This window comes from Manis javanica, chromosome 16 (assembly GCF_040802235.1).
Source record: "Manis javanica isolate MJ-LG chromosome 16, MJ_LKY, whole genome shotgun sequence".
Lineage (NCBI taxonomy): Eukaryota > Metazoa > Chordata > Mammalia > Pholidota > Manidae > Manis > Manis javanica.
The window spans coordinates 19,795,739-19,809,044 of record NC_133171.1 but is presented as its reverse complement, the minus strand read 5'-3'; the positions used below and the strand labels follow the sequence as shown (position 1 = coordinate 19,809,044).

The 13,306-nt window shown below is 40.2% G+C and overlaps 1 protein-coding gene across 3 annotated transcripts in view; it reads right to left on the bottom strand.

The window, feature by feature from the left end:
* NUP153 (nucleoporin 153) overlaps window positions 1-13,306 on the bottom strand; it is a 71,345-nt gene that overhangs the window by 1,198 nt on the left and 56,841 nt on the right. For all 3 annotated transcript variants that reach the window (XM_036994409.2, XM_036994406.2, XM_073224708.1), the window contains 3 exons: window positions 6,099-6,455; window positions 5,190-5,462; window positions 215-383 (listed from right to left, as the gene is read on the bottom strand). In XM_036994409.2, coding sequence (XP_036850304.2) covers window positions 215-383; window positions 5,190-5,462; window positions 6,099-6,455 — 799 coding nt within the window. The remainder of the gene's footprint in view (window positions 1-214; window positions 384-5,189; window positions 5,463-6,098; window positions 6,456-13,306) is intronic.

Genomic DNA, 13,306 nt, shown 5'->3' with positions numbered 1-13,306 from the left:
CACATTTCTGTCGTGTCACGTGTGCACGCACACACCCACACTCTTCTTTCATGCAGGCCACAATCTTCCAAAGTTCTCGTGCGGCAAAGTAATGTTGGAGAACATCATTTCACCTGAACTATCCTGCACCTTGGTGACCTTACCACAAAATATATGCACGTGCAGGCGCCCCTACACCACGTAACACCTTCTGCTCAACAAGAAGCTCTCTTACCCTGCCATAAAGGCTGCAGGCGCCTGGCTGAATGGAAAGCCCCCTGAGCCAGAAGGCCGGGCTGAGGCGGCAGCAGTGCCAGGGTCTGCACCGAATGTGAACACTCCTGAGGGACTGTTGTTCGTGAAGCTGAAATTTGCAGCACTGCTGCCAAACTGGAAAACTGAACCTGCAAGAGTTGAAGCAGAAAAACTCCATTAAGGTAAAAATGGTAGTTTTCCTATAATGACTCTGACCTTTACATACAAAAATATGGAGAGGGTTAAGCTCTCTTATGGTTACTTAATTTAAAGAAAATTTTAACTAAGCATTTTCTCCGATGACATACAGAACATAAACTGGACACCCTCAACAGGTGTCCTAACTCACCAGCTACCAAGGAAGAAGGGCAGGATGGACTTCAGGTTAAAGACAGTGGAATCAACAAACACATTCAGCTCTGTCTTCTTCAGAAATTACATTAAAGTAACAGTAAAGGAGTTTTTACAGAGATGGGGGAGAGGAAACAATGGCAACAAAGTTTAAACCCTGGGAAGCTGACTGGAGCCCAGAAGCAGCTAGGAAAGCAGCAAGGAAACCTGTTGATACTGAACACGCCCATGGGCCTTGGTTCTGGGGCCTCAGGGCGTGAATGTACCCCTGAGAAAGGATGGTGACAGACATCTCTTTAAGAAGCAGATACCCACCCCAATACCAAACAAGATGGTCATACTCCTCCCCTACCCGGGCAGAGGACCAGCTTTAGCCTCTGGAAAAGTCTCTGTACTGGGCAACATCACACAGTTAAAGGCAAGGACATCACACTGAAAACAGAAGTAGAATAGGTTGACATGAACAGCATTGACACCTGTAGCCCTTCCTGCCTACTTAGCTACCCGAACACTGGACTCAGGGGTAACTATTCTGCAGGAAGGAGGCTGGGAATAATCTCTGTGGAACTGACAGTCTAAAAGGAAAGGCCCCAAAATACAAACATCCAGGTCTTCCCAAGTAAACAGGCCAGTCAGATAAACCTACAATGAAATTCAAGATCTATGAGCCCTAGAATTATCAAGGGGTATGAAAGCTGTCCTACACTCAGAAAATTATGAGTAGAATGGGAGCAAATATTTGCAAACCATGTATCTGATAAGGGGCTGGTATCCAAAATATATAAGGAACTCCCACAATGCAATAGTCAAAAAACCCCAATAATCCAATTAAAAAGTGGCCAAAGGACTTGAATAGACATCCAAGACAACATTCAAATGGCCAATATACTCAAAATCAGGGAAACACATCAGGTAATAATCATCAGGGAAACGATGTACTTAAAACCAGTCAGAATGGCCACTATCCAAAAGACAGGAGGGAACAAGTGCCGGAGGATGTGGAGAAAAGGGGGCCTGGCACATTGCTGACAGGAATGGGGCCGGAGCAGCCACTGCGGAAGGCAGTACAGAGGGTCCTCAAAAAATTAAAAATAGGCTCTCATAGGATCCAGCAATCCCACTTCTGGGTATTATCCAAAAGATGTGAAATTAGTTCTTGAAGAAATATTTGGACTCTCATGTTCACTGAAACATTATTCACATAAGCCAAGATGTAGGAACAACCTGAATGTCCACTGCCAGACGAATAAAGAAAATCATGTGTATACATACAATGGAATATTATTCAGACTTAAAGAAAACAAATCTTGCAATATGCAAAAACATGAATGAATCTGAAGGACATTATGCTAAGTGAAATAAGCCAGTCACAGAAGGCCAAGACTGCATGACCCCCTTTATAGGTGGCATCTAAAACAGCCAAACTCAGAGAGGCCTAGAGAAGAATGGGGTGGGGGGAGAGGAGGAAATGGGGAGTTGCTAGTCAATGGGTATCAAGTTTCAGTTGAGCAAGGTAACTAAGTTTTAGAGATCTGCTGTACAACACTGTGCCTATAGTTCATAATACTGTATTGTACACTTAATTTGATGGAAGGGCAGATATCATGTTAGATCTTTTACTACAATAAAAACATACCAAAAAACTGTAAGTAGATAGCCAAGAAGGAAAGTATTTCATAAGAAGAACTAAAACCAAAAAAAGCAATTTGGAGAAAACTGGTTAAGAAAAAGCTTAAAGAAAAATAAATACCTCATTAAAGAGATCAGCAGATAATACTTCTGAAACAAACAAAAAAGAACACTTGGAAATTAAAAAGTAACACTAGCAGAAAAAGTATAATCTTAGCAGAAGAGGTGGTAAAAAAGATAAACTAAAGAAATCTATCCATGAAGTATAACAAAAAGTGGAAAAAAAAGAGGTCAAGAAGTTAAAAAAGAATGAAGCACAGAATCTTCAAAAAAATAATGCAAGGAAATTCCCAAGAATGGAAGTTCACCACAGGACAGACGAAATTCCTTACACAATCAAGTGTAAACAATGGATCCAGACCAAGGTCACCATCCTGAAAAGTCAAAACATGGTAGGCAAAAGACAGACTCCCGTGGGACTCCAGAAAAAAGGAGACAGGGAAAAGGGAATGGTCAAGAAAGACTTGAAAAGTCCACAATGGAGAAATGCTTTCAAAATTATGAAAAACCATTTCCAAACTAAATCTAAATTTAACCAGAATCTTACCAAACACAGGGGCAGAATAAAGATCTTTGCAAAAATGGGAGGCCTCAAAATTTCCTTCCCTGAAGACCTTAAGAAATCATGGGGGGACTTATCTGCTCTATAAAGCATGGAAACAAGGAAGGCAACGTGACACCCAGGAAACAGGTTCCTTTAAGAGGAAACCCAAGTGTCCAGAGAATGAAAAATCCCCAGGACCACAGGTCTGCAAAGGCTGGTGGTGGGAGCAGATGAGAAGATACTGAGAAATTTCTTTTAGCTACTGAGAAACAGCCAATGTATTTGAAAATATCAAGAAATCTATACAACAGGGAGACTTACAATTAGTAGTAGTGACAAGGATAAAGGAGAATCAATGATACTAGAAAAAACAAAATTTTGCATAGAAAAAAACTCACAATACATCAAACAGCATCTGCATCCTCAAAATACTGAAAGGGAAATGCTCCGTGTGTGAATGAAAGCTAAATTCTCCAATTTCACACTGGGGATGGGGAAGGTGGAGATTGATTAACTCTGGATTAAAACAGTTAATATGTGCCACAAAACAGGGAAAAATTTCCTATATGTTCAAACAAAGTACTAACACCCAGAACACATGAAGAGCTACTACAGACCAGCAAGAAAAGTAGAACAAGCAAACATAAAAATGGCCCAAAAAACTTATGCTGGTAGGATGTGAACTAGCATAATCTGTCAAGGAAAGTTTACCTAATCTTCTAAAGCCATGATCATGTAAAGAATGTACACAGACCTTTTAGTTCGGTGATGCCTCTCCCAGGTATAGGCCCTGGGAGAACATGCATAGTGTGCTCCAGGCACACACATGGAAGTGCAGAACTGCATTTCCTAACAGCTAGAAGACAAACACTCAGCACTAGATGGATAAATCATGGTACACCCCCAATGTGATTTATGCTACAGCAGTGAAAATGATCAAACTACATAGTAACACGGATGAACCTTACAAATAAGAGTACAAGAAGCAAGAATCAAAAGACTGAATACAGTACAAGTCCACTGCACGGTTAAATAACAGGCAAAACACTATTTTCTAGAGATATATGTATCTATAGCTAACTTCAAGTAAAAACCAAGAAAAAAGGTTACTACAACAGTCAAGACAACATTAGAGAAAGGAAAGTAGAAAGGAAGGTGATCAAGAAGGGATACAGAAGGGGCTCCTGAGTAGTGGCTAAACAAGTGTTTGTCTCAACATTATACTATTCATGTATGTTTCATGTTTTTCTGCATGAGGCTATGTTTTCACAATTCAAAAATATACAGTGTATATTTACAATAGCCAAGATATGGAAGCAACCTAAGTGTCCATCAGTAGATGAATGGATAAAGAAGATGTGGAACATATACACAATGAAATATTATTTAGCCATAAGAAGAAAACCAATCCTACCATTTGCAACAACATGGATGGAGCTAGAGGGTATTACGCTCAGTGAAATAAGCCAGGCGGAGAAAGACAAGTACCAAATGATTTCACTCATATGTGGAGTATAAGAACAAAAGAAAACTGAAGGAACAAAACAGCAGCAGAATCATAGAACCCAAGAATGGACTAATAGTTACCAAAGGGAAAGGGACTGGGTAGGAAAGGTGAGAAGGGAGGGATAAGGGCGGGAAAAAAAGAAAGGGGGCCTTACGATTAGCATGTATAGTGCGTGGGGGGCACAGGGAGGGCTGTGCAACACAGAGAAGACAAGTAGTGATTTTACAGCATCTTACTATGTTTATGGACAGTGACTGTGAACGAGGATGTGGGGGGGACTTGGTGAAGGGGGAGCCTAGTAAACGTGTCCTTCATGTAATTGTAGATTAATAATACCAAAATAAAATTTTAAAAAATATATATATACAGTGTAATTTTGAGGAACTGTCATTATAATACACTGTGATTAGCCGTATTTTAAAAACCACAGAAATATCTGTTTAAATATGGAAGTGAAAAGGCGAGTATCATCAAACAGAAAGTGTTGTGAAACAACTTGGCTGGACTGTCCCGGAAGGAACAGTGGGGCTGAGATGTAACTTCCTGAAATGAACCTGGTCATCAAGAGGATTAGAAAATCCAGTTGAAATCTAGGCTAGATTGGGGAGAAATGGGACTAACTGAATCCAGCACCTAAATCAAAGTGTAAGACATTTTATCTTAATCAAACAATTTAATACCTTAAAAATGCTTAATAGTTGTTAAGGGTGGAGTGCTGTTTATAGGTCAGCTCTCTCTATACTGCCAAGTAGAAGAGCCAAGGTGGAAAACTAAGACAAATACATAGTTTCAAAGTTCAAAGCATGAAATTCTACTTACGACACACAGAACCTAAGTACAGCACAACTGCACCGGCTCACTTACCGGAGTTCGGGGCTGCTGCAGAGCCGAACCCAGGCTGGCTGGGCTGCTGTCCAAACACAGGAGGCTGGCTACTGCCTGACACTGTCCCAAAAGCAGTTGGAACAGGCTGAGAACCAGCAGAAAATAGTGCTGCTGAAGATGGTATGGATCCAAAGCCTGAGGGGTTGGGCTGGCTGGCACCTTGACTCTGTCCAAACGTTGGGGTCTGGTTAGCACCAAACGCTGGACTGGAGGACAGCACTGAAGTTCCAGTGCCAAATACAAAGGAGGATCCTGGAGGCCCAAGCAAACACTTAAATCACAATCACAGAAGAAAGACCATCCCAAAAAATGTAACTCAAAAGCAAGTCTCAAGCTTCTTTCCAGACTCTTGCCTTGCTGAACAAATCCCACCAAGACAAGTTTTGAATGATAAAGAATACTATTCTATCATTATACAGTATAACTATATAGAATCTACATAAACAAAAACTTCTGTTAACAAGACTCCCACCTTTGCAACCAATAATTTTTTGGAAAAGAGATACAGTAAGAAGAGAGACACTCTCTCATCAGAAAATGTCACACGCTGCAGAAATCAGCAGACGTAATCCTGTATCTACTGCGTAATGAAGACTAAGGTCTACAAAATAGTTCTGTGCCTGGTTCCTTTCAACATTTCAAAAAGAACACTTGGAAAAACTAAAGATCACAGTCTTACTGAGATTTTAAAAGCTGCCTCCAAGGAGTTCATTAAACTTGAACACAAAATGTCTGTTATTCCCCACAGAGAATCATTGCGATACCCAGGCAGAGATAACCTACAGGCATCCATGCTGTCTGCAACAACCTGCTCTCTTTACTTGCTAAGAGTAGATATAATTAAAGCCAATCCAACCACCTCATGTACGTCTTTCTTTTCAGACACACCTGCCGTGCTGGTCGTGGCTGTGCCTCCGAAGTTGAAACCAGCGGCCGCAGCAGCACTCCCACCGGCCCCCGGGCCAAAGACGAAGGGGCTGACGGCTGCCCCGGTGCTGCTCGTGACCACTGGTTTGCTCTCCTGAGAAAAGAGCAAAGGCTGAGATGCACTGGCTTCAGCAGGGCTGCCGAAGGCAGAGCTGCTCCCAAGACTGCCGGCCTGGCCAAACACAAAGGCAGCCACAGGGGCACTGGAGGATGAGGTGGAGCCGCCAAATAGGCCACCACCTGCTGAAGTGGTTGGTGTATTTGGATTAGAGGAACGGTTGTTCAAGAAACTAAAAACGGATTTTGTTGCACCTTGATCTGTAAGACAGAAATTAAAAAATAAAAATCTTTAAGAACAAGTAATCACAGAAAACATGTTTTCCTACCATATAATCTAAGGATCCATTAGAAAACAGAATCATTAACTTTTATTTAGATTGCTATATCAAATGGACATGTTGTGTTAAATTCTGATGTAATAAAAAACATCCACTTTTTTCTTCTATGGCTTATGAATTTTGTCTTACATAGGAAACTCTTCATCATTCAGATAAATAAAAATACACCTTAAGAGAGGATTGAAGATGGCGGCGTGAGAGGTGAGACAGACATCCTCCCAAAACCACATATAATATGAAAATATAGTTAATACAACTAATCCTAAAAGAGCAACAGGAAATAAGGCTGTGCCAAACTGCATACACCTGGAGAAAAGAGCAGACCTCAGGAAACAGGGTGATGTACCAAAGCTGTGATCCGGCAGGACCCAAGCCCTTCCCCCACCCCAGCTCACTGACGGGAGGAAGAGAAATGGAGCAGGGAGTGGGTGGAAAACTACGACTGCTGAACACCCAGCCCTGGAGATCTGCTTTGGGAGCACGAACCTACATTGCATGGTGCTCTAGAGATTAGTGGGGTTGGAAAGCTAAGACAGGTGGACTACTTGGAGACTGAGATTCCAGCCACTTGTGGAGAACAGGGATCCACATCTAGCTGCTCTGGGACAAAAGAAAGGCAGGCAGTCCGAGACTTCCTAACAGTGAGAGGGCTGCTAAAAAGGCAAGGATTGCACAGAGCTTGCTGCTCAGGAGAAAGTATAGGTGGACAAAACTGTCCAGGTGCACTCTGCCCAGCAGGTTGGGAACTCTCAGGAGCTTCAGGGACTCCATCCTGCTGGCTGACTACTCAGTTCCGAGGCCCCCCACTGAGAAAGGCAGCCTGCTGAGCCTTCCTCCTGAACTGATGGCACCAGTTCGCAAACCGCAGTCCCTGCCCCAGCATCAGGCCAACCAGAGGGAGGCCCCGCTTACAGCAGCTACAAACGCAAAGCACAGAGGCTTCCACCTGTGTGCTCGGCCCACTGGTTCTGACAGTGGGAACAGGCACAGCAGCCAGGAAGTTCTTTCCTCCCCCCAGGGCTGCTCCCCTGCAACCCCCAACATCACTTCAGGGGCTGAGCAGCTCCAGACAGTAGAGCTTCTGGGCATTAGCTTCTGGGTGCCACATACGAATATGAAATGTCAAAGGAACCTGGTTCAAACCAAAATCCCAAAAACACCAGAAAAAGGCCAAGTGAAACTGAACTCATCAATCTTCCTGAAAAAGAGTTCAAAATAAAAATCATAAACATGCTCATGGAGGTACAGAAAAATATTCAAGAACTAAGGGAAGAATTTAGGACAGAGATTCAATCATTAAAAAATTCCGTATCTGAAATGAAACATAAAATGGAGGGATTTAAAAGCAGATTAGACGTAGTAGAAGAGATGGTAAATGGAATGGAAATTAGAGAAGAGGAATACAAAGAAGCTGAGGTACAGAGAGAAAAAAGGACCTCTAAGAATGAAAGAATATTGAGAGAACTGTGTGACCAATCCAAATGGAACAATATCCACATTATAGAGGTACCAGTAGAAGAAGACACAGAAAAAGGGATAGAAAGTGCCTTTCAGGTGGTAAATGCTGAAAACTTCCCCAATCTGGAGAAGGTGTTAGTCTCTCAAGCCATGGAGATACACATATCCTCCAACACAAGGGACACAAGGGAGACAGCACCAAGACATACAATAATTAAGATGGCAAAGATCAAGGATAAGGAAAGACTTTTAAAAGCAGCTAGAGAGAGAAAAAAGAGAACAACATACAAAGAAAAACCCATCAGGCTATCTATCATCAGACTTCTCAGCAGAAAACTTAAAAGGCCAGAAGGGAGTGGCATGATATATCCAATGCAATGAAACAGATGGGCCTTAAACCAAGAATACTCTACCCAGCAAGATAATCATTTAAATTTGAAGGAGGGGTTAAACAATTCACAGATAAGTAAAAATTGAGGGAATTTACCTCCCACAAACAATCTCTACAGTGTATTTTGGAGGGACTGCTCTAGATGGAAGTGTTCCTAAGGCAAAATAACTGTCACCAGAGAAAATAAAGCCACAGTAAAGAAAGTAGAACAATTAATTACTAAGCAAATGCAAAATCAAACCAACTACTGTAAAGTCAGTCAAGGAATAGACAAAGAGTACAGAACATCAGAACATGATACCTAATATATAAAGAATGGAGGAGGAAAGAGGAGGAAATAATAATAATAACCTTTAGATGGTGTTTGTAATAGCATACTAAGTGAGTTACATTAGACTGTTAGATAGTAAGGGAATTATCCTTGAACCTTTGGAAACCATGAATCTAAAGCCCACAATAGCAATAAGTACATACCTATCGACAATCACCCTAAATGTAAATAAATGGACTGAATGCAACAATCAAAAGACATAGAGACACTGAATGGATAAAAAAAGCAAGACCCAACTATATGCTGCCTACAAGAGTCTCACTTCAAACCCAAAGACATACACAGACTAAAAGTAAGGGATGGAAAAAGATATTTCATGCAACTAATAGGGGGAAAAAGGAGTTGCAGTACCTGTATCACACAAAATAGACTTCAAAACAAAGAAAGTCACAAGAGACAAAGAAGGACACTATATAATGATAAAGGGGTCAATCCAACAAGAGGATATAACCATTATAAATATCTATGCTCCCAACACAGGAGCACCTACATAAGTGAAACAAATACTAAGAGAATTAAAGGGGGAAATAGAATGCAATGCATGCATTTTAGGAGACTTCAACACACCACTCACTCCAAATGACAGATCAACCAGACAGAAAATAAGTAAGGAGACAGAGGCACTGAACAACACATTAGGACAGATGGACTTAACAGACTTCTACAGAACTCAACACCCAAAAGCAACAGGATACACATTCTTCTCAAGTGCACATGGAACATTTTCAAGAATAGATCATATAGTAGGCCACAAGGAGAGCCTCAGTAAATTAAAAAAGATTGAAATTGTACCAACCAGCTTCTTAGACCACAAATGTATGAAACTAGAAATAAATTATGTAAAGAAAACGAAAAAGCCCACAAACACACAGAGGCGTACCAACATGCTCCTAAATAATCAATGGATCATGACCAAATTAAAACAGAGATCAAGTAATATACGGAGACAAATGACAATTCAACACTGCAAAATCTGTGGGATGCAGTGAAAGCCGTGCTAAGAGGAAAGTATATTGCAATACAGGCCTACCTCAGGAAAGAACAATCCCATATGAACAGTCTAAATGCACAATTAATGAAACTAGAAAAAGAAGAACGAATGAGGCCCAGTCACTAGGAGGGACATGACAAAGATCAGAGAAGAAACACATAAATTGATTGAGAAGAATAAAACAATAAAAAGAATTAATGAAACGAGGAACTGTTTCTTTGAGAAAATAAACAAAATAGATAAATCCCTTGCCAGACTTAGAAGAAAAAAAGAGAGTCTACACACATAAACAGAATCAGAAATGAGAAGAAAAATTATATAAAACAAACTGGATAACCTAGAAGAAACGGACAACTTTCTAGAAAAATACAACCTCCCAAGGCTGACCCAGGAACAAACAGAAAATCTGAATAGACCAATTACCAGCAATGAAATTGAACTGGTAATCAGAAAACTACCTAAGAACAAAACGCCTGGCACAGATGGTTTCACTGCTGAATTTTATCAAACATTTAGTGAAGACCTAATACCCACCCTCCTTAAGGTTTTTCAAAGAGTAGAAGAGGAGGGAATACTCCCAAACTCATTCTATGAGCCAGCATCACTCTAATACCAAACCAGGCAAAGATACCACAAAAATAGAAAATTACAGACCAATATTCCTAATGAACATAGCTGCAAAAATACTCAACAAAATATTAGCAAACCAAATTCGAAAATACATCAAAAGGATCATACACTATGACCAAGTGGGATTCATCCCAGGGATGCAAGGACAGTACAATATTCGAAAATCCATCAACATCACCCACCACACCAACAAAACAAAGGACAAAAACCACAGGATCATCTCCATAGATGCTGAAAAAGCATTCAACATAATTCAACATCCATTCATGATAAAAACTCTCAACAAAATGGGTACAGAGGGGAAGTACCTCAACATAATAAAGACAATATATGACAAACTCACAGCCAACAATCATCCTTAAAGGCAAGAAGCTGAAAGCCTTTCCTTTTAAGATTGGGAACGAGGCAAGGATGCCCACTCTCCCACTTTTATTCAACATAGTTCTGGAGGTCCTAGCCATGGCAATCTGATGACACAAAGAAATAAAGGCATCCAGATTGGCAAGGAAGCAGTTAAACTGTCCCTATTTGCAGATGACATGATATTGTACATTAAAAACTCTAAAAAAATCCACTCCAAAACTACTGGATCTAATATCTGAATTCAGCAAAGTTGCAGGATACAAACTTGATACACAGAAATCTGTTGCACTTCTATACACTAACGATGAACTACCAGAAAGAGAAATCAGGAAAACAATTCCATTCACAATTTCATCAAAAAGAATAAAATACCTAGGAATAAACCTTATGAAGGAAGTGAAAGACCTATACCCTGAAAACTATAAGACACTCTTGAGAGAAATTAAAGAAGATACCAATAAATGGAAACACATCCCATGCTCATGGATAGGAAGAATTAATATTGTCAAAATGGCCATCCTGCCTAAAGCAATCTACAGATTCAATGCAATCCCTATCAAAACACCAACAGCATTCTTCAACAAACTAGAGCAAAAAGTTCTAAAATTCATATGGAACCACAAAAGACCCCGAATAGCCAAAGCAATCTTGAGAAGGAAGAATAAAGCAGGGGGGATTACGTTCCCCGACCTCAAGCCCTACTACAAAGCCACAGTAATCAAGACAATTTGGTAGTGGCACACGACAGACCCACAGAGCAGTGGAACAGAATAAAGAGCCCAGATATAAACCCAAGCACAAATGTTCAATTAATATACAATAAAGGAGCCATGGATATACAATGGGGAAATGACAGCCTCTTCAACAGCTGGTGTTGGCAAAACTGGACAGCTACATGTAAGAGAATGAAACTGGATCACTGTTTAACCCCATACACAAAAGTAAACTCAAAATGGACACAACACCTGAATGTAAGTCATGAAACCATAAAACTCTTAGAAGACAACATAGGTGAAAATCTCTCGAATATAAACATGAGCAACTTTTTCCTGAAGGAATCTCCTCGCGCAAGGGAAACAAAAGCCAAAATGAACAAATGGGACTACATCAAACTAAAAAACTTCTGTATAGCAAAGGACACAAAAAAGCATCCATCAGTATGGGAGAATGTATTTGTAAATGACGTATCTGACAAGGGTTTGACATCCAAAATGTATAAAGAACTTAAATGCCTCAACACCCAAAAGGCAAATAACCCTATTAAAAAATAGGCAGAGGCTTTGAACAGACATTTCTCCAAGGAAGAAATTCAGATGGCCCACAGACACATAAAAAGATGCTCCACATCACTAATTATCAGGGAAATGCAAATTAAAACCACAATGAGATATCACCTCACACCAGTTAAGATGGCTAACATAGAAAAGTCTAGGAACAACAAATGCTGGCAAGGATGCAGAGAAAGGGGAACCCTCCTACACTGCTGGTGGGAATGTAAACTAGTTCACACATTGTGGAAAACAGTATGGAGGTTCCTCCAAAAACTAAAAATAGAAATAACATTTGACCTGGGAATTCCACTCATAGCAATTTACCCAAAAGAAACAACTCAGATTCAAAAAGACATATGAACCCGTAAGTTTATTGCAGCACTATTTACAATAGCCACAATATGGAAGCAACCTAAGTGTCCATCAGTAGGTAAGTGGATAAAGAAGATGGGGTACATATACACAACGGAATACTATTCAGCCATAAGAAAGAAAGAAAATCCTACCATGCGCAACAACATGGATGGAGCTAGAGAGTATTATGCTCAGTGAAATAAGTCAGGCAGAGAAAGACAAATACCAAATGATTTCCCTCATTTGTGGAGTATAACAACAAAGCAAAACTGAAGGAACAAAATAGCAGCAGACTCACAGACTCCAAGAAGTGATTAGCTGTTACCAAAGGGAAGGATTGGGGAGGGAGGGAGAAAGGGCTTGTGTGGTATCATGATTAGTGCACATTGTGTGTGGGGGTTCACAGAAAAGATAGTGCAGCAGAAGGAAGACAAGTAGGTACTCTGTGGCATCTTATTACACTGATGGACAGTGACTGCAATGGGGTATGTGGGGGGGACTTGATAATAAAGGTGAATGTGAAAACCACATTGTTTTGTGAAACCTTCATAAGAGTGTTTATCAATGATACCTTAATAAAAAAAACTAATAATAAAAAAAATCCCTTAAATTCAAATCTAACTGGATACTATTTGGATAACAAATTCAGATAATTAACTTTTATGAATTTGATACTGCAATTTACATTAGCAGGATTGTAACTCCAATTTATCCAAATATTGGCTAATTTTCTCTGTGGCACTTGACCTTTGCATACTTTACTAATTTGTAGTTCTACCTTATGACATATTACATTTCCAAATACATGTTTCCTCTACATATCATCTGTAGATTTGTAGGAAACATGTATTTGTTTCCTCTACAATTACTATTACCAGACTGTTTTAATTATTGTAGCTTTACAGAATGGTTTAATAGTAGCAAGGCAAACCCATCTATGCGCCTTTCTCCCCAAATTTTCCTCTGCATTCTTCCTTTCATA